The sequence below is a fragment of the Gallinula chloropus genome, assembly GCF_964237585.1.
Source record: "Gallinula chloropus genome assembly, chromosome: 2".
Lineage (NCBI taxonomy): Eukaryota > Metazoa > Chordata > Aves > Gruiformes > Rallidae > Gallinula > Gallinula chloropus.
Genome location: NC_140086.1, coordinates 28,657,017 through 28,678,809, shown reverse-complemented (window position 1 = coordinate 28,678,809; position 21,793 = coordinate 28,657,017). Strand labels below are relative to the sequence as shown.

At 35.4% G+C, this 21,793-nt stretch overlaps 1 protein-coding gene across 1 annotated transcript in view; it reads right to left on the bottom strand.

Moving 5' to 3' along the window:
• The window catches only part of MMP16 (matrix metallopeptidase 16), a gene marked incomplete at both ends in the record, with an annotated part of 166,234 nt that overhangs the window by 20,792 nt on the left and 123,649 nt on the right, over nt 1-21,793 (bottom strand). Inside the window, one exon of the mRNA XM_084260872.1 lies at nt 20,213-20,430. Coding sequence (XP_084116998.1) covers nt 20,213-20,430 — 218 coding nt within the window. The remainder of the gene's footprint in view (nt 1-20,212; nt 20,431-21,793) is intronic.

Genomic DNA, 21,793 nt, shown 5'->3' with positions numbered 1-21,793 from the left:
TTCACTACAATGGAATATTTAAATGTTGTCTTTCTTCACTCAAGATAGAGATAACCCTTTCTATTTATCTGAATTGGGTTGCAAAAGCACATTTCCAGAGGTCTCTTCCAACTCCTACGAATCTGTGAATCCGTGAATCCTAGAAAACAATGTTTCGTTGCAGGAAGAACATATTCAGCTCTCATAAAATGTCCACCAACTCACAAGGGCATTGATCAAGCTGTGAGTACAAAATAAGCAAGAACAAAGGCTGACTACTTAGGACATGAGTACACACATAATCACTTTGTTGAAGAAGGGTTATAAATTAAGTGCTCAGCCTTTCAGGATTTTTCCAATGGAAGACACATACTCTGGAAAATGTTAATATCAGTGCTATAGATAAAACTTTTAACATTCTAGGGTAGCTAATGAATTTCAACTTTTGGCTAGTACACCAAGGGAGATCTTGCAGATCACATTAATGTCTTAAAAGACAAGAATTTCTGTAGTTCTTATCACAGGAATGATCTTTTGATCAGATTTAAACTACATTGTCAAATATTCTATCAATTCAATTGACTAATGGATTTATTTATTTTTTTAAACACACAAAATATAAAAAACCCTGCAAAATCAGCAAGTTGACAAAGATCCCCTTCTTGAAAATTGGTTATGTTTCAGCCTTAGTAATTTGTGGATTACATTTGCATTAGCTCATTTTGATAACAAGACCAATAAAACTATATTCTACAGATTTAGTACTGAATTGTAGACAAATTGTGTAGTCCCTATGTAATAGTAATGATTTACACCATAATAATGACACTGATTTGATTTATTTTATGCTCAAATTTCTCAGAAAACAAATAAATTGCCCTGTTAAACCACAATTAAAATTTTTGCAATAATAGAATTATGGAAAAGCTGGAATACTTGACGCATGCATCCCAGTCCCAGGATGTTGATTTTATGTGTGTGTGTGTGTGTATATATGTATGTATAGATATATGGTAATATCAATACTATGTATCCATAAGTTTTCAAGATATATCAAGAAATTATTTGAAGTATCTGACAAGAAATTAGGTCAGCAGAATATTACTGTGTATACATATCCATCCTGGACTAGAACAGACCTTTTCGCCTGAGATTAATAACAGAACATCCCCATTTTATCCTACAGTCTTAGACATACTTCAAATAGAAATATTATCCTAAATGGTACCCTGAAAAATAATCATAGAATCACAGAATCACAGAATCATAGGGGTTGGAAGGGACCTTGAGTGATCACTGGGTCCAACCCCCCTGCCAAAGTAGCTCCCTAGCTCATATTGCACAGATAGGCATCCAGACGGGACCTTAATCATCTTTGTAGCCCTTCTCTGGACTCTCTCCAGGAGATCCCTGTCTTTTTTATACCAGGGAGCCCAGAACTGGTGGGGCCTGACCAGGGCAGAGTAGAGGGGGAAAATGAACCTTCAAGGAATTTTTTTCACATATGTACCTTGTTACTTACCAGATTCGACAAGGAAATGGGACTGCAATTTCAGTACTAAAACTACTAGACTAATGTCCAGTGAGTTACATAACTAGAATTGACCAGATTTATATGCCTACAATGTAAAAGTCTGTTTAGAAATGAATCACTGAACCTAGCATAATAAAGGTCATTCAAGGTCATTCATACAAACATTCTAAGGTAAGCTTCATTTGTTGTTTACTTCTGTACACTGATTTTGAACAGAATATGGAAACCAGTCTCCCGTTTACATGTCTGCAATGTACAAAGTGGGCATCTAAATGCAAGTGAGATAAGTAGAGTCTTCTTTTGTCTCCTGGGTTTAACCCATCATAATGCAAGGATGACCACACAGGGTCAGAACAGGGTTCAACACAGTCTATATCCTATCTCCATTGGAGTCTCTAGCAAATTAACAGATAAGACACTTCAGCCTGGAATTGGTCAGGCAGTTGGACTAGATGATCTACTCAATTTGATCCGACTCAACCCAAATTGACTTGGCTTGACTCTTCCTTATCCTACCCTACCCTACCCCATCCTATCCCATCCCATCCCATCCCATCCCATCCCATCCCATCCCATCCCATCCCATCCCATCCCATCCCATCCCATCCCATTCCCAATCGAAACAAAGGGAACTTGCAATGCCATTTCTCTGATACACTCTCCCAGTCACCCGTCAATTGTGATAAATTTGTGACTAATAACACTTGGTGGAATTTTATTCCTTTGGACTCCTTCCTAAATACATGCAAACTTAGAGCATCCATAGCTATCTGCAGAGATGTGCATGACAATTTGATAACATACAGTGTAAAAAGCCAAAAGCAATCGGCAACATTCATGGCTGCTGACTAGTGTTTAGCCTTTATTTACCTTATTTATTTTTCTTTAACACCAAGAATAGTAGCACTTTTACTGCAAGATCTAATCCAAGATCTATGTTACTTCATATTAAAAGCACATTGTAGACTAAATCTTTCTGCTTGTTTTCAGGAAACCTTTCTATACAGTAACACATCTGGCCAATATTAAGGATAAAGGAGCTGTGGCTTGAAATAAGATTTTCCTGTGCCATTGCCTTTAATGCCTTAATATTCCATTCTGAAGCAAAATTGTGAACGTGACATACTATTCTCTCAATTCTGCTAATGAAATCCTGTAGATTCCTTATTTCCCGCTCTATTTTCAGTACCATTGCGATAATCATGAATAATGGGATATCACTCATCAGAAGATGTATGAGAGCAGAACTGATAGTCTGGATTATTTATAGGATTGGGCAAGGTAAATGTTGGTAGAGTTTGATAGAATACTTTGTTTATGAAAATTTAATTTTCCTGGCTAATTTTCCTATGAACATATTGGACTCAAGAGTTTTATACTGCCAGAGTTCGAACTCAGGAGCTCAAGAAAATTTAGTATGCGACTGTAAAGCATGCCAAGGGTCTCTCTGAGGTATTAGATGGGATAGGCTCTGCTAAAAGAATAAACAGGTAATTTCAGCACATATAACTGAATGAATGTAATTTATCTTAAAGCTGTAATTACCAGCAACTTTATCATCTGCATTTTGAAAAACAAGAACAGTTAACAAAATGTGGTTTTGATATAGTCCAGATATTACTGAAGTTTGAAAGAGGCACAGTCCCACAGAAAGTGTATTAACTTTAAGGAAGCTCTTTCACAACTGTGTTAATTGAAACAGTTACTCTAACAAAACACATGTCAGTGTATTTGGTTATACTAATAAATACAAGTTTGTCCCTTTTGAGAAATACTGTGTATTGAAAAACCCACTATATGGGTTAAATATACTTTTAATTATTTTATTTCCCCAAAACACATTAACTTCTGCATACAGGTTGAACACACTACTTGTTACATGCATTCCAATTCCAACCATGACAAACAGATACACTGAATGCATAGTTTTTAGTGTCTGTCTTTGCTGGCTGGCAAATGCTTTATTATAAGCATCCGTAAATACCAAATATCTCCAAATATATGCATCACTCCTGTGCAGCTGGGATCTTGCATAATAACGGATCATTAAATATTATTATTATAGACATAGCAAGTAAATTAAGCTTGGACAATTATTCCCAGTTTAAAATGCAGAACTGAAACAAAAACAAAATCAGAACTGAAGTGAAAATTGGGCAATATATCTGAGCCAGAAAATGGGCATTGAGTAAGAAGAGACTGTAAGCTGTTTCAGAAACAGTTACGGATAAAGGGTAGTGTAAGATGAGGAAGCAGCAGCAGTCACTCACACTGAGTGCTATGAAATTTGTTTTATTTAGAAGATGAGATACTTCTGAGAAGAAGACAATAAAGCACATGTAACAGTGACTAGATGAAGGGACTAATACATAGTACATCATGTATGATCAAAGAAAATATTTGCCTCATAAAAGCAATTCTTTATTAACAGCTTGGAGTATCTTAAATGAAAGTGTGTTAGAGCCAAAAAATCTGGCTCATAATGCATAATTTTTATAATTTGTTGTTAGATAAAGCCTCCTCCTAATCTTACAACAAACTGATTTTAGCTTTTTAATGCACATTGTGTTAAATTGTTCTTCATATTTGATTCTATGAACTCTTTCAGCAAAGTTTCTAAATTTTCTTTTTATTTATTCTATGCTGGGAAGAATTGCTGTCCAAATTAAAGTTTAGATTTCTAATCCTATGAATTATTAATTTCAATTTTGGTATTTGTTCTCCCCTTTTCATTTCCTTAAGGGACGCAACTGATGGCTACAAGAACTAAAAACAATCTCAGATATTTCAATTAATCCATAATACAGAAACTAGTGGAGTTTTTAGTGGAAAATTAATGGAGCTTTCTTCTCTCAGGACCTCATTTTCTTCTGCATCTCTGGACAAACAACCATTACTAACAATAAATTTGCTACAAAGTATCTAGAGTTCTACCCTTTGTTTTACATCTAATTAACTCTATCTGCAATTCTGTAATGACATGGGACGCTGACTCAGCAGTACAAATGATACCCACTAAAAGCAGAAAAACTGCCCAATGGGCTAGACATTCTAAAAAGAAATCTACAAAGACCTAGAAAGAAGAAAAAAATGGAAAATTTTCAAATGGTAGCTTTTGTAACAACTTGAAGATTGGAGATGAAGATTAAGCTGCCTTTAATCAAAATAAGTTTTGTGCTGGTTTTACAAGGAATCTGAAAACTCTCTCTAAGTCCCTAAGGCAGGAAAAGATTTAAGGCAGATGGAGGTAGACGGACATAGCACAATTGTAAATGATAATATTTTGACTATGTCTTGTAGTTTTGCGTGGATGGGTTCTGGTGGAGAAACAGAGAACTGCAGAGGTGGCTTCTGCAAGAAGCAGCCAGAAGCTCTCTGCTGGCCTGACAGAGCAAACATCCGCCAGCTCAAGGCTGGAGTTGTTGACCAAGGCCTAGCCCATCAGCGATGGTCACAGTGCCTCTGGTAATCATGTTTAGGAGGAAAAAAAACACAAGCAGGTGCTTTTTGCCACCAGAGAAGGAAGTGAGAAGATGTAAGAAACTCTGCAGACACCAAGGTCAGTGAAGCTGGGGGACAAAGTGCTCCAGGTGCCAGAGAGAAAGGTGCCCCTGCAGCCCATGGAGAAACCCATGGTGGAACGGGTGTCTCCCTGCAGACCATGGAAAAGGCCGAGACCTCATCTGCAGCCCGTGGAGAGGCCTCATCCTGGAGCAGGTGAAGACATACAGAAGATGCTGTGACCTGCGTGGGAGAAAGCCTCTGCCAGCACTTGCAGCCCATGTAGATAGAGACACAGAGATGAGCAAGAGAGAGATCCACACTGGAGCAGGTTTGTTTAGGGCGGGGGGAGAAGCTTGTGACCCTGTGGAGGACCAGGCTGGAGCAGTCTGGGCTTGAGAAGCTGAGACAATCTACGATTCCATAACTGGACTCCAAAGAAGTGACCCACGCTGGGGCATCTGTGGGAAAGGACTCAGGTTGGAGAAGTCCATGAAGGACTGTTTCACACTGGTGGGACCTCGTACTGGACCAGGGGAGGAGTGTGAGGAATGCCCTCTTCCCACCCACCCACCCCCCCGCATCGTCTAAGAAGGAAAACAACTCGAGAAAGTGACCAAAACTCCCATTCCCCCAATTCCCTCCCTGTGCCACACTATTTGCCAAAAAGGCAAATAAACATAATACGTCTACCCTAAAAGAACGTTAATCAAATTCTGAATTTCAATTAATACTGTAGCTTAATATTGACAAAACATATCAAGGCTTCACACTGGGTCATGTCTTGTCCTATAAGCTACCTTTGATCATGTGCAAAAGCAAGTTTTTGTCAATGGAAGATTAAACATACCCAGCAGCTACGAAAAGCAGGACTGCAGACCAAAGCATTCAGACATATGAGTATCCTTCTAATTTTTTTCCCAAGTACTGTGAAAAAAAGCCAGTGGTAAATAATAAACAGCTGTCTAACAACCTCTTTTTTTTTCTCTTACAAAGAAGAGTTCCAGTTAAGTACAGGGAAATTTACCAGAAGACAGAACCTGCAGAGACTGTATTTCAAGACTGTGATCCAAAGGAGAATTAAATTCCCCTACTGCATACCTTTATGGAAGCATTAAGTAACTTCCTGAATTTAGGAGATGCAAAGAATAGTTACTGTATGTAAATTGAAATAAATTAGTAATTTTCTTTTTAAAAATCTTGGTCTAATCTCAAAAGACACTTTTCCACATCTACCTCATCAGTTCATGTGAAATTCACTGGAAGATCTGAATGACAGTAATGCTGGGCCTGCAGCATGTGGGATTAAAACTGTTGTTCCTATTCATTTGGGGAATTTCACAATTCCTGTAGTAACATCCATTTTCAACATTCCAAATTTGGAATATATAGCCCTTAACTCAAAGGACATCACTGCATAGAAAAGGGAGAAAAAGAAAATACTTTTGAGTACCTCACTGTGAAATAATTTTAATGGAGTAGAAAAAAGAAGTCCAGGAGAATAAAATTCGGAAAGAAATATTTGCATAGTTCAGGTATGAAAGTGCTGAAATTAATTTTATTTTGGGGGCTTTTTTGGTTGTTTTGTTGTTTGTTTCTTTGGTTGGTTTTATTGTTGGGGGTTTTTTTTCTCAATACAATTTGCAAGGAAATTTTTAAGTTAGCCCTACTTCAGTTACTGCTTAGTTCCACAGCAGAAAACAATTGGTTCTAGTGAGACTTGAATGAGACATTAAATGGATGATACCATTCTAGTTCATTTTAGAAAACAATTAACTAAATGGGTTATTCTATACACACAAAATACTTCAGCTCAGCTTATTAAACTAATTCACATTAAGAAAAAACAAAGCTCTTTTAAAACTACAAAGGACTGTTATCCATTCATTAACAGACGATTGTGTAATGCATTGAAGATGACTTAGTTGAACTTCTAGAAACATTTTGTCTTTTCTATTGTGTTTAAGACAACAGCATGGTTGTAACAGGGTAAAAATGTGGCCTGAGCACCACAGTGAGAAGTCAGAGCTTTTAACACTGCTCAGCAAAGCCTCAGCACCCGCTATATTGAGATCCCAAACCTCCAGATCTCCTCCCAGGATTCAAAACAGAAGGATGCAAAATCATCATCAAATGCTATTGCTTGTTCTTTTGCTTCCTTAGATTTTCATATGAGGAATCTACTTCCTTCATACAATTTATTAACGACTGTTAATTACTATTTATTACTGGTATCTAAACAGAAATTGAAGCACTCCCCCAGACAAATTAAAGACATTTTTTATCACAATCTAATTATTCTTAACAACATGTTAATGCTAACCAATACCATAAGCAAAAGAACTACCTGCAGTGAGTTATGGTAAAATATCTGATAAACTTACCCATTTGTTGTTTTGGGGAAGTGTTGCACTGAGCCTGCTGTAAAGTGTTTGGGCTTAGCTAAGCCCCTGACATGAAAAGTTCACTGATGTACATACATTTTCAAAAGAAAAAATATCTAGTGATTTTATTTAAGAAATCTTTGCTGAAGGGTAGAGTATATTTCTTCTATCATCTGTTATTATCTGTTTCTCCCTGTAAGTGACAAAGTAAAGTACTGCCAAGTAATTTATTCAAGGTCAAAAATGTCTCTGTTTATGTTAAAATTTAGCCTTTCGGCTTCATGTTTTGAGTCCTATCTACTGATCTGTATGGCCTCTTTTCTCATTTGAGATATGTGCAAAACTGTTTTTTGTGGCTCATGCTGAAATTTATAGCTATGCTTAAAAAAAAATGAATTGAAAAGTACTACAGTAATCCATAAATTAGGCTTCAAAACTATGGTACTGCATATGGAGAAACAGCAACTGCCCCTTGGTAGCGCATTTAAGAAAGGGTAAAATAATTTCCTCCCTGGTCCAAGTTTTTTTACTTAAAAGAGTCTCATGTTCAGTACCAGATTGGAGGAAATTCTGCTTTTCTTTGCAGTACACAAAGTGTAATACTTAACGCCTGAAAACAAGCTATACAAGAATTTTTCAATTCTTCAACAAGCTTTTAAAAATACCCATGAATATTAAGACTAGATACTTTCATGCTACATTTTTTCACATTTGAAAGACAGCACTCTTTGTTCACTATTTCAAAGTGATTTTGTCTAAAATCACCAACATTGAAGGAATATAATACTACTAATACTTTGAGAGAATAAACTTGAAGTTTATTTTGGGTATTTTGCTTAATATCTTGTACACTATAGGGTAAAGATGAAAAAATGCACATAGGTCTGTGAACTTATATTGCCTCTCCTTAATTAAAATGTAAGAAAATATGAAGCAAAGGACCTCATTTCTGTGCAGAAGTGTTTTCAGATTATCTATTTCATTGACCCACCTTTTGTTATATCTGAGCTGAGGATGGGCAATAAGAAAGTGGCTTTGGTTGGCACCTGGCCTCCAGCCAGGGTCAACTCACCGCAGAACGTTATTAGTATTTGTGTTGTATGGAAGTAATTTATTGAATTTAAATATTATTAGATTAATATTTAATTTTAAAATATTTTATCCTAATTTTGTTACAGCTCTGTTGTCATTCTTTAATTATGTATGTGTATATAACTGTATATTAATATATTTTATAAATGTGAGCTTTTTATTAAAAAAAGTATAGTTATCCACCTATTCTCTCTATTTTTCCTGTATGGATAGTAGAAATAGCATTTATCCATTTTTCTTTGTATACTTTAACCTTTCAAATCTATTCTGAAGCAATCAAAACCTGTAAATATCTATAGAGTATCTTCAGTTCAAGAAAAAACGGCTATGGAGAAAACATTTAAAATTTGCTAGAGTGTGGTCACCACTAGTGCTTGGGTGACACTAGATCTTATATCACAAATGAAATTCATCAATCTCAGAAAATATGGCTTGATCTGTGTTTTATGTGGAAGATCATCATGTAATATATTATTAAAACATACTTCCAAGAGCTCTTCCACATCAGAACTTGTCTAGTGTATCTAGTCTGAAAAGAACGCATCACAGTGCAGATGGAGATGTTATTGTGCAATGCTACTGCTTTTCTAATGTGTTCCCGAGTCATGTCATCAATGCTCTACCTTTGCCAACTGATCATTCAACTAGAAAAGGAAAAAGTAACTATGTCCCTTTGGGTGGGCTTCTGTATTCTTGAGTTCAGCATTTCAATTCATTTTGATTTTGACCAAGTAACTAAAGTAACAGACTGTACAATAAGTTACCACATGACAATGATTCAACACGATCAAACAAACAGGCGTCATAAAAAAGGCACAATGAAGACCTCTAAAGACATAAATCTAGGCTTGCAGCCAGGAGTATCTGGAATGCTCCCATTACCTCTAATGTTCTGTAGGCAACTGCACACACGCATGAAGTACTGCACAAAACCCTTTATCTGCAGGATGAACATTAAGCCTTTAAAGAGCAATTGACCATTTATTTCCTCAGTAGTGTTTGTACTTTAAGCCTACAAAGCTGTGAGCAAATTTTCTTGAACCCAATTCTGTTGCCTGTAAACACTGAGAGCTTGCACAAAAGTCAGTGTGTTCCATGAGTTCATGGAACAATGGTACTTCTGCACCACAGAACAAGAAAATTTGGCATTTTTAAATTATAAAATAGTTACTAATTTTCTTTATTAAATCTTAAAAAAAATTCTCGTGGCATTAAGAAATGTATATATTTTATATTTAGACTGCTTATATTCTAACCATGACTTGAACTGAAAAAGTATGATACGTTTTCATTAGTAGACATGCCTATCTGTGTAATGTCATCAAACAAGGGATTCTGGATAGATCCTTCTTTGAAACCAAGCAGGTATATAGTAGGGACTAAACAATGAAAAGGAGTAAAAGGGTTTAATAAATAGTTGCATAGCTATATGAGATGAAGATGTCTGCTTTGCAGTAGATATCAGATTACAAATAATAATGTAAATAGAATTGGAATGCATATTGCCTTTCTGAGAAGCCTACGTTTATACAGTTCTTGGAAATATACAAGAATAAATAGAATGTTTAAATTAGTTAAATCTCTTTTTCCATTTACCAACAGCTACTACTGGATACTTAAACTGACACATACCCTTCCTAATGACACTCTGTGTCAAACTAAGTAACCAATACTTTTCTATGGAAGTTTGTAAGGAATGGACATACAAGTATGTATAATGGTCCAAGACAGACTTTGTTCAAGTAAACAGACCAAGCATTCTAATAGAATCAGAATAATTGTGTTTTCTCTATCTGTTTCTATTTATCACTTCATTACATGTAATACGATGCTTCACTCTCTGCTTGAGGGGTGAACAGACTGTTAAAAATGACTACAAACATGTCTGAGTCATCAGGCTTCCTGTAATGACTTGGATGCTCTCTGAAAATCATAAAACCCAGAGGAGAGCAAACTCATCTCCCTTTCTTAATTTTTACCCCCCAAACCATAGGAATTGAATCAACATGGAATGGAGGCTATGGACCTAGAAAACCAAAAGTTATGACTGACAACCCAAGAGAAGGTATGACCTGCTTCATCAAAATTTCTGGTTTTAGGCAGGAAAATACTAATAGAAGTCAAATGGAGAAATTATGATTAAGCTGAAGTGATAAACAGTTGTTTCTAGTGTCTTTAACCTAGCTAAATACCACTGGTAAGCTGTTTTGTTGTTGTTGTTGTTGTTGTTGTTCCTGTATAATCTTTAGTGGCCATGAAATTAAACTAATACAATACTCCAAAAGCCAAAATGTCCAAACCTCTTCACCCAAACTCTAGCTATTGTAATTGTGCAGTTGAGGAGACAAGTATACTGAGATAAATTCCAACAAACAAACTAGCTGATTAAACATTTAGGTAATGGGCTAACAAGAGACTGTAAATCTTCTTATAGAAGTCTATACAAGCCATTTGTAAAGAGCAAGATGTGCAGACTAGGGCACAACCAGGGCATAACCAAATTCAGAAAATACTTGAGTTGAGTATATGTTGTTGGTAACTCAAAAAGTAAACTACTGTGAGTGTTATAAAGGTCCAGCCAAACATCACTCAAAAATATCAGCAAAGGCTCCATTATGAAAAGATTGAGGAGAAATGCTGGTGAACTGTTAGGGAAAAAGGGAAAGACTTGAACTGTACCATTACAAGTATAACCTTTGACCTGTTCTCCTCAGTGAAGATATCCTCACCAGAGAGATTTGTCAAATCATCAGTTAAAATGGTCCATGTCTCATTTTTATTTAGGCTGGATAAGTTGTATAATCAAATTTGATTTTACATAGGAAAACAATGTTGATTTCATATGCCTGGTACAACAAGGAAATCCACTGTTCCCTGTGTTATTTCAGCTAAAATAGATAGTCTCCCTGTCATGTCAAAGATACTTAACTCTGAGTTAAATCTTGAATTTGTTTTAGTCAATGGAATTTTTTCCCATTACTTTTAACTCGATCAAGTTGTCACTCAGTAGGCAACACTTAAATATTCACATTATATGTTATAAAAAATAAAATATAGGATTTAAATAAATATATTTTACAACTTTTGTATACTTTTCAATAGATTTTCAATAGTGTGAATAGTTTTTCCCTGATTTATTGAAAAAATAAGTATGGATGTTGTTCTAAGTTATTAAAGACCTCAACTGTTTAGTAGTGCAGGGTTTTGCATAAGAAATTACTAATTCAGAGAAACAAATGAGATTAGTTTCTTTTCATTTAAATACCTGAAAAATTTCTGCACTGGGGACCCCCAAACCCTTGGGGAAAAAAAATAAAGAAAAAACCCAAATTAATTACCACCCCACCCCCCCCAAATACTTCTACAATATAAAGCTTTAGTTATAAATCAAGGTTAAACAAATATTTCCAAAACTGATAACTACTGCTGGTTGAAAATGTTTACATTACAGGCTATTCCAATTGTTTCCCAAAATGTTTACCTAAATCAGTTGAAAGGCGACAATTTTGTGCAACAAAAAATTTAATTAAGCCTTGTGCTTGAAGTGTTTCTGCAATCAGTCCCTTTGGCCCCATTAGGATGTAGCCCCAATTAAAATGTATTGTTAATAATACAAGATAACACTTGCTGGTGGTACAAACTTTAAGATATGCCTCCATGTAATTTTAGATTATTCCTTGCTGTGAATTTTTGCAATTATTTTCTGTCAATAATGCTTTTTTCTATTTCTTGCCAATGAAATATTTTTAATCAGTTCACTCAAACACCGAGTGTCTGAAAGCAAGCAATTTCTACAAAATTAAATAGCTTTTGTACCCTAGTATCCAGCTAAAGCTTTCTATTAGTAATTTTTGATGTAGTATAATAAAAAGAGAAAAAATAATAGGGTCACAAAATTCTAACTCTAGCTCATACTGTAACTATGAGGGAATAGAAAATTGGGATGTGATCTTTCAACTTTAATTCACATTGCTAGTCCTTAGTCAAGTGATTATGCACCTGAGAGCTTATGTGCATATGCTTTCCGCACTGAGATTCTCTGTCCAGGTTGAAGTTATTCATAAGTACATGTGCCAGATCAAAGTCTTTCACATGCATTTGCTTGTGTTTTCAATGTCTTCCACTTACTTAATAGTGCTATGCAGGGCTATAATTGTTCTGTATTCTTGCATTTGATAGTATGTAAAACTTACAATTGAAAGCTCAGTTAAGTTAATTGTCAACTAGATTTCAGAACAACCTCTTGACAAATGGGGAGAAAAAAAGTAATGAACAGATACATTCAATTACTAAGAAAAATAGCAAATCTAAATACACATGTAACACTGTAAAAGCTTGCTGTCATTTGTTCTAGGATCCAGCAGATTATTTTTTGGGGGATCGAGAAAAATTCATAATTTTATTTTTTATTCAGTATTGTTACAAATATTTTCCTAATAATATATAAAATTTTGACCCATTTTGCTTACAGAGAGTAACAGAAATCTCTGGATTCCACCAATTCCACTCTTAAAAAAAAAATAACCCAGCAAAAAACACCCGTAAACAATGACAATTTTTTGGTATTTTGACCTATTTATTAGGTTAAATAATACTAAATCAGAAATAAGAATGTGTTAGGATTTATATTTAATTGTTCAAACCTTTACAAATCACAGTCCTAACACTGCATTTGTATATTTTTGTTAAACCTAGTCTATCCACCCCACTGTGAAAACTCCTGAAGAGTCTGAAGGACCTCTTTCTAATTTGACAGGACTCTGGGGTAGGGAGTGCACCTTGTGGCTTTTAATGGCTCATCATGAGCTGGTGAGAGTATCACAGGGAGAGGAATGGGTCAGTCTTTTAATAAAGTGTTAGCACAGAGCCTGATGCTAGAAAAGAAGGTGATTTCCCCTGAAAGCTAAGATAGGGGAAGTAGACATCAGGGGATCTGTCTCTTACAGCTTCAAGGGGTGGGGTGGGGGCATTTCCTCACCTGCAGTACTTTGTGAGTAGCAGCAACATCCCCTAATCTCTGCCAGATCTCTTCTGAGCAGAATACAGAAGTCACAAAACAGTCCATATATCACTAGCTATTGCCTGTGAGGCTCACATCCCAAAAGAGACGATTTACAATGAAAAAGTTTTTCTTATGTTTAAATTGAATTTTAAAAAGGCATTCTGCCCTGTCTTTGTCCCTGGGAAAAGAAAAATCAGAAGAATAGTAATCTGTAAGGTCATGTCTTAACACAACTGTTAAATCTCCCTCTTCTCCCAGGACTGTTTTGCAATGCACATCATCCAATCTCACAGCACGAAGGCAGTCAAGGAACAGGTACCATCGTGTCATGGAAAAAAAAAAAACCTATGAGGAGAAATAATAATTTGTGTTTTGTATGTGAGGGTTTATTTGGTTCAAGACAGTGTGAGCAATTACATGATAAGATGGTAACACCACTTGCAGTAGATGAAACGCTTGTGTGGTACACTCTCGAGGGGTCCATAGTCAAACACACCAGTGTCGAACAGATAGCTGCCCTTCAGAAAAATCTGAACCACATCTATAGGAGAACTGTCTGGCCCCAGAGGACAGACTGTATCTAATTAAAAGCAAAGCACATATGATGGACATGAGAGGAGCTTAGAACCATCTGCTCTGCTACTGATCAAATCCTTTTACACCACATTGTTTGCCAACGAAAACATAGCCTTTGGGGAAAAAAAAGTACTCTTTCTTCTGACAAATCTAAAGCTCTGCTGAAGATACTGAGTCACACATCCTGCTAAGGTTACACTTTTTAATGGGCTAGTAGGTGAATAATGGAAATTTTATTAGGCAGATAGTACAGGTTGTTAATCAGTTCAAGTTGATTACAAGTTTCAATAACACATATATCCATTGCACTCATCTTCTTCTAAATAATCCCCTAATAATATAGTTACAAGAATTTAGAAACTTCTATACATAATATTTATATGTGTTTTCAATGGACATAAAACCATGTAATAAAGTCCAAGACAATTTTTTTAATGGTGAGAGGGTTGAAGGATTTTTAACTGAACTATCCTGGTACAATTATTACTCAGGCAATTACATTCTTATCTAAATTCCTCTGCAGCTGGATGGAACATACTACCTACTTTCCATACAGTGCTGAACAGACTGTGCTTTCCATTTTAAACCTCAGAAATGTGTCCGCTAAAACCCTTCTGTAGCTTAGAAGCACACCAAAAGGTTTAACTAATATCCAGAAAATATTTTTACTTCTGTCACTGAAAATATCTATTTGTCAAAAATATACCACCTATGACTTGTTAGTATTCCAGGATGTCCCAGATTTTTTTCCTTCTTGACATGCTACAATTTGTTTTTGTTCCACAAAACATTCATCCTGTACGTTTCTGATGTCTTGGACTACTATGGTACACTGAAGTTCACACTGAGTTTCTGTGCTTTTCTCTTTCCTTTTCAACATCTACCCTGAACTAATGCAGTCCTTCTCCCTGAATGAGTTAAAAAAATGGCAAATTCCACCGTATTGTACTTCATAACAATAATTTTAAAAGTAGGGGAAAAGGACTTAACACTCTGCAGGTTTAGCTACTTCTGAGCTCCTGTTCCCAGTATTTTACAGCTCAGATGTTAAGTGGTTTTCCTTTTCAGATCCCAAAGCATCTAATTCCACAGCATCCTCTGCTGAACTTTCCCAGACTGCAACTGACAACCCTCACATCCACAGCATCACATGACAAAAAGCAGCTACACAGACAGACTAGGAGAGCTTTGAAAAAATGTCTGCTTTCAAATACAGTGGAGTCAAGTCTCATGCTGAACCAGTTTCTTTCTCTCTACTTTTTATTAGTAGTCTTTTCCCTGCATCTCACAGGTTTTTTATTAGACCTACCAGTTATGATTAAATAGCCAGTGCTATTATGCTTTAAAAATTCCTCATGTGTTTACCAAATACTGAGAAAGAGTTTGGGGTTTTTTCCTTTTGTGTATAACAGCACACTCTACATAAATACACAGTTCTGGAAGGGATATTAAATGGCAACTATACAGTTATGTATGAAAGCGATTGCAGTCTAAACTAATGCCAAGGGGTAATGACAGCCTAATTGGCTTGGCTTGTTTGGCACGTCATAAATGTTTTTACAGTGGTTCTTAGCAGATGAAGAGTCAGAAAACAAATTTCTGCAAGTTGTGGAGAAATTACTATAAAATAGTAAAACACAGCCTGTTAAAGCTTTCCTAAAATTGGTTCCATATTCTACCATCTGTAATGTTAACATTTCAGAAGACATCCTCTGAGCTGTAAATGCTATTTGTCTGATGGACAAGCTTCTTTCTTGTATACTTACATTACATTTCAACAAACACCTTTGTATATGACAGTGATTAAAAATTCTGTTCTTCAATCAGTTAACTTTTCCATCACGAATACTGAAACATTATAGATTATATTTGTTCATTCATTCAAGCATTCATTTTTTTCTTAAGGTTTTAGCTTTAAAAAAAGAAAGGACCACTGCAAACTCTTGTCAAATGTTCTTCTGTGAGGCAAAAACCTATGTCACATAAACAAAGAGCAGTGACCTTTTAATTTGCTAATTATGCAGGACAAACTCCACACAATTAGTGCTTAGTTTTCTAGATGTAACCCATTCAAAAAACTAAGAATTTTGTTTTAATCTGTGAAAGCAAACAGGAGATAAAGGAACAAGGGTAGTAACAGCAGTAGTACAGACTGTTGAAGCAGAGCTAGAGGTAATTTTGTTGCCAAGAAACAATCAGCATGCAGAGTCAAACACAAACTACACACACCTCAAAATAACAGAATAAGCAAACATTGCTTGATGATCTGCATCCTTTGAGAGACAATGCATTCTGTGCAAATATTGCCTCCTTAAACTTTTTTTTTTTTTTTTAACTGATTCAGGTGTTAATGTAAGTACCTTTATAATCATAAAATAACTGAATAGAAATATAGCTAGTGATAGGTTGGAAGGGACCTTTAAAGATCAGCTAGTCCACCCCCCCTGCAGTAAGCAGGGACATCTTCACTAATTGTATTCAGCATAAATACAGAAGCTAACTGGAATCTCAAGACAAAAAACTTGGCACTCATGAGTTTTCACATTGAAATCGGTCTATCCTGATGGTTGCTTACACCAGTTCAAGCATGTATGAAATAATAGCAGTAATTTAAAAACTGCATTAAATTAAGACAAACTTCATACACTTTAAAATACCAGTTGGTGACCACTAAAATCAATAGCTACAGTGCATTGATTTCAATTATTATTTATCTTCTATAGCATACTATGTTCCCAAGTCTTACAACTAGCAGGGGAATTTAAGGGGCATCTTCATTTAAAGAATTTGGGAAGAAGTCCTTTAGGGACAATACATTTGTATGTTGGTAATCCATGTATACTTGATTAAAAACAATTATTTTTTCCTTCAAATCAAATAATTTCAATGAAAACAATTGATCTGCAAAATTCTAGTAATATTTGGTGATCTTTGGGGAATGGTTCACAAGTTGATTGCTTTACTTCTGTGTTTACTGTTCATGTTAGATCAAGAACAGTTCCTCCTTATTTCATTTCTATAACCCTACAATTTTTATCAAGTGTTGCTAGGATTTTTACTTTGTCAAACGTGATGGCAGAACAATAAAAAGGGTTGGATACGTGTAAATTCCATTTTCCCTTTAGCTTTACTGTTATTCAGGTTTAATCTTGGTATATCCATTTGAGAATGACAGTCTTATAACTACAGACAATGGTCATCAATTTGACTGAACATAGAATTTGTTTCTAATATTCTGATACTCATAAGTATACCTACTAGCTCAACAGGCAAGCAAAAACAATCTTCATGAAATTACTATTGGTTGTCATTTACTAGGAAAATCCACAGTGTATCTTGAACTGTTATCTCTCATTCTTCAATTTTATGTTTAAATTAAAATTTAATTATTCAAAAGGCCTCACATTCTTCAACTCTGTGGCTAAATTCCCAAGCAATTTCAAGGATTATTTAAACAAATTTAGCTCCTGAGATTGGGACTTGCCTACGAGATAAAAAAGTGGGTAGAAATACAATCATTACAGACCTGTGGATAAAGACAAAGAAAAGGATATAATTTGATTTGCCTCCAACTTTATTAATTTAATTCATCTGGTAGCTATCCAGCAATAATTCTTCCAATGAAGGTCATACTTCTTTAATTGTTTCCACCTGGTACAGTATTACCATCAATCCCCTCTTCTTCACCTCTCTGATGGCTCTCAGCCCATCATTCATCTATTCCCAGTCTATACTTGTACTAGGATTAAGGGTCAAGTACAGTAAGATCTGGGGCTTTTGTTGTGTCAGACCACAGAACCTCCAGCTTTGCTTCCTCCAGTGCTGGATGCTTTCCCTGTATTCAGTCCTTATTCCTTTTTATACCTTCTGAGAATTAATTCTTGTCCTGCTCCTGCTACAGTCTGACATATTGAGCTTTTCCTTATAATCTCTGAGAATCAGCAAAATAATTTGAAAATTACTAACAACCCTCCGATTTTTCTAATTCTTTCTCCCCATTCCTGCTCCTTCCCATAAAACATCCATACTCCTTCCCATAAAACAATCTCCTCCCCCACAGGACAAATCTCAAACAGTAATGAATCCCATTTAGCAGACAAAAATCTTCATTAGCAAATTAATATTCAAACCAGAAAGTTAAGGCCTTATTAACTCAAGCACACAAATATATTCAGACTACAAAGTCAAGGTCTGTATACTTAAGTAAACTCTATTGCTTAACACACTAACCCAAATCATGCCTTTCCATGCTCCCAGGTACCCCAAGAAGAAAAGGGGAACTGTGGAACCCTTAAAAAAATGAATATGGACAAAGGTCATCTCTTTCTTTCCTTCCTAACTCATTGCTTTTGTTATTGCAGCAACTTCATTCTGGAGAGTCAGACTCTAAACATGAGATCTGTGAACATTTTGTTACTGTTCATTTTTCACTGGCAAAGTTTTAATATGTTTTCTTATTAGGATATAGGTCATGAATGCTGTTTTAATTTCTGTGCATAAGCACAGTTTGCACACTAATATATGCAGTGTACAGTAAACACATAGTGCTAAGGCAGTAAGCAATAAACACTTTTGGAGAAAACTTAATTTGTATTTTCAATCAGGACAGGTAAGAGTGATTAGCAATGGCAGTGAATCTATTCATCCAGGAACAGAGACTTGGCTAGGCAGGAAATTTTGTATTAGTGGGATAGCATTTCACTATTTATCGATTTATGTCTAAAATAAATGAGAATATGTTCTATTGCTCTCGGGGTGGATGACATAAGATTGAAGCAGGTATTTTAATATCCTGTTTAATGTCAAGTTAGAAAATTAGATTCTTCCTTAACCTTTGAGTTTCAGTCATAAAAACACCAATGGTTCAAGACCTCCCAGTGTTTGAAGGTATACCATCTACTCAAACAGAAAGAGGTGACAGCCCCAGGGCTGGCAAACTCCTTAGCAGTTCAGGGGAAATCTACTTCCTGTCCACTGGGTTGTGAAGGTAGCTCAATAACTTTGAATGAATTAATGTAAAGCTATTTGTACATATTTTTTTCAGGTACGTGAAAGAGAGTGAAAGCCTGAGTAGCATTGCTATTAAGATTTATCTGGAGTGATAGATTCCATAAAAAGAAAACATAAAGGAGAAATGGCTCCTATCAGAAAGGTCAACAAAAACAATTGAATTGTGAGCCTCACGTTTTGGGACATATTCATTGCACTTCCCTTGTAGTTACAGTATTGATGAAAGGAAAAGTGTTACTCATGTGAAAGGTCCTTCTTTTCCTACAATGCTGAAATTAAGATGAATCATATATTTACAAAACAAAGATTCCATATAGTTCAAAATAATAGATTATCCTGGATTTTGTTTCTGGAACATTTGCACAGTGCTACTTGTCAGCAAATTTGTTTAAGATTCAAGAGACTGAATAATAATGACTCTGTCATTATTCTTCAACATTCAATGCCTTCTGGAAACCATACTGCAAATCATCCTCCTAAGGTAGTTTTGATGTCCATGAGTCTTAGGAAAGTCCTTCTATTAAATAATGTCTTTCAATCAGTTTGTTTATTTCGATTTGCTGCATATACCACATTTATCAGCTCAGAGCAAGAAGATGAATGGAAATAAACAATGACACATTCGCAATAAGATTTTTGTGGCAAAGACCTTTACTTAGATATTGTGGTTTCAATGCAATTAGAACACAATGACAAACTTCCTTTGTAAATGACAGATCAAATTGGAAAGTTAAAATCATAGGTCCATGGGGAAAAGATGAAAAAAAATGTTGAAGACACAATATCTACTCTATGTCTGGTTGCGGCTGTATTCCCAACAAAATCATTCCTATTATTCATGTGCTGATTTACAATTTTTATCTTCCCATAACATGCAGCATTTATTTAGCTTTACATTTTGAAGGCATTACTGTTTCTGCTGACATGAGTATTTTCCCAAAATAGAACATTACAGCCATCCTCTGCTAGATGTTTAAGCCATGTGTATGTTTATTTTTTTAAATTTCTTTCTTGAACTTTCTAACTGTGAGCAGGCTGGGACAGTGGACTCGTGATGAATGAGAGTTTGCTTTAAAAAAAAAAAGTGTAAGTGTAGACATTTTATGTAACAGTGAAAAATTCTTAGCCTCCTACCTTGAAAACAAACATTTCCCGGCGAAGAATCGCCAGTGTGTTGAAGTTCCCATCACAGATGTTAGGCTTGGCTCCGGGATAGGAAGGTTTGTCACCAGTGGGTGGCCGGGGAGGTTTAGGTTGCCTGTCATTCTTCCGTGGGTCTGCTGGAGGGATTGACCGATGTGGGGGCACTGTTGGCAGAGGTCTTGTTGGTGGTGGGATCCTGTCAGGTGGACCTTCAAAAACAGTAGCAGTCTGTAATTTACATACCCAACAGCAGCATACTCAACAAAACCCTGCTATAAACTGTGCAAATCCTACAGTAGAAGAACGGAAAAAATGTACCTTTCCCATGTTGTTAAAGCATATAATGAATGACTACCATAACATGAAGGCATGCATGAAGAAAATAAATATTTTTCACTATACAGAATTTTCCTTCCTTACTGGAACAACATTCCAACAAAACCTGCACGGGATGCATAGTCCACAATCATGTCATATGAGAAGTAATTCAAAGCACATATTTTACCAACCAAGTAACAACCATTAAAACAGATTCATTAACTATTATGCAAGATAACGGGAAACCTGTTCCTAATAAAATCATCAACAGCTAGAGGGTTTTCAACCCATATTTGTAACTTTCACCTATCAATTCCCATATGCATATATGTGGCATACCTGGTATTTCCTCCTGCCTCAAATGACCCTTACTAGTTATAGGAGCTCTTGAAACTGGATTTCAAATCCTAGACATCCAACAACATAATTCATGGGTTTTCTTTAATTTTCTGAAATTAATTACTTGTATTTTTTATATTTCAGTGAGTCTTACAAAGCTAGATACCTGCGTATTAAAATAATGGTCCTGAGGACAAATGGATTAAAAAATCTCCAAAACAACAACAAAAACAAAACAACCCCCAAACAAATGCTAAATTGAAAAACTAAACCTCTGTACAGTGGTTTTAAAACATTTTTTTCTTTCAAGACAATTTTCCATCATAACATATATGTTTGATGACAGATGAAATAACTAACTATCCTACTCATAATTTCTCTATCTGAAAGCCAAAAGGTCATCCTAGACAGATACTGTGCATAGCAAAAAGGCATATTGGATGACTTGCAATGAACTGAAATACTGAAATTGCCTTTCCTTTTTTACACATATTGCTACCTTTACTTATAATTTTCATGTACAAAAAGATAAAAAGATTCAGTTGGATCCATAAGATTTCTGAAAACAAGATGAACAAATTAGTTTTGCTCATTCTATTTAGTCCTCTGTCCATGTCATTTGAATAACAATCAATTTTAACTTTAAAAAATTAATTAAAAAAAATTGCATGACCAGCTTCAGAAAGACTTTCGAATAGTAAGACAACTCTAAAACTTTACACTGGCATTTGAATTTCAAAGTATACTTTTTAAACAAGACAGTCCATGTAAGGAAATACACAAAGTAATAGTCCATTTGTTTCATTCGCAATTTTAAGGCTTGTGACATTTATAATCTACAGTTAATAATGGTGTTTCAAGGAATTCTGCAGACTAAAGTAATTATTTTAATAGGTGTGACATTTTTATTGAAGA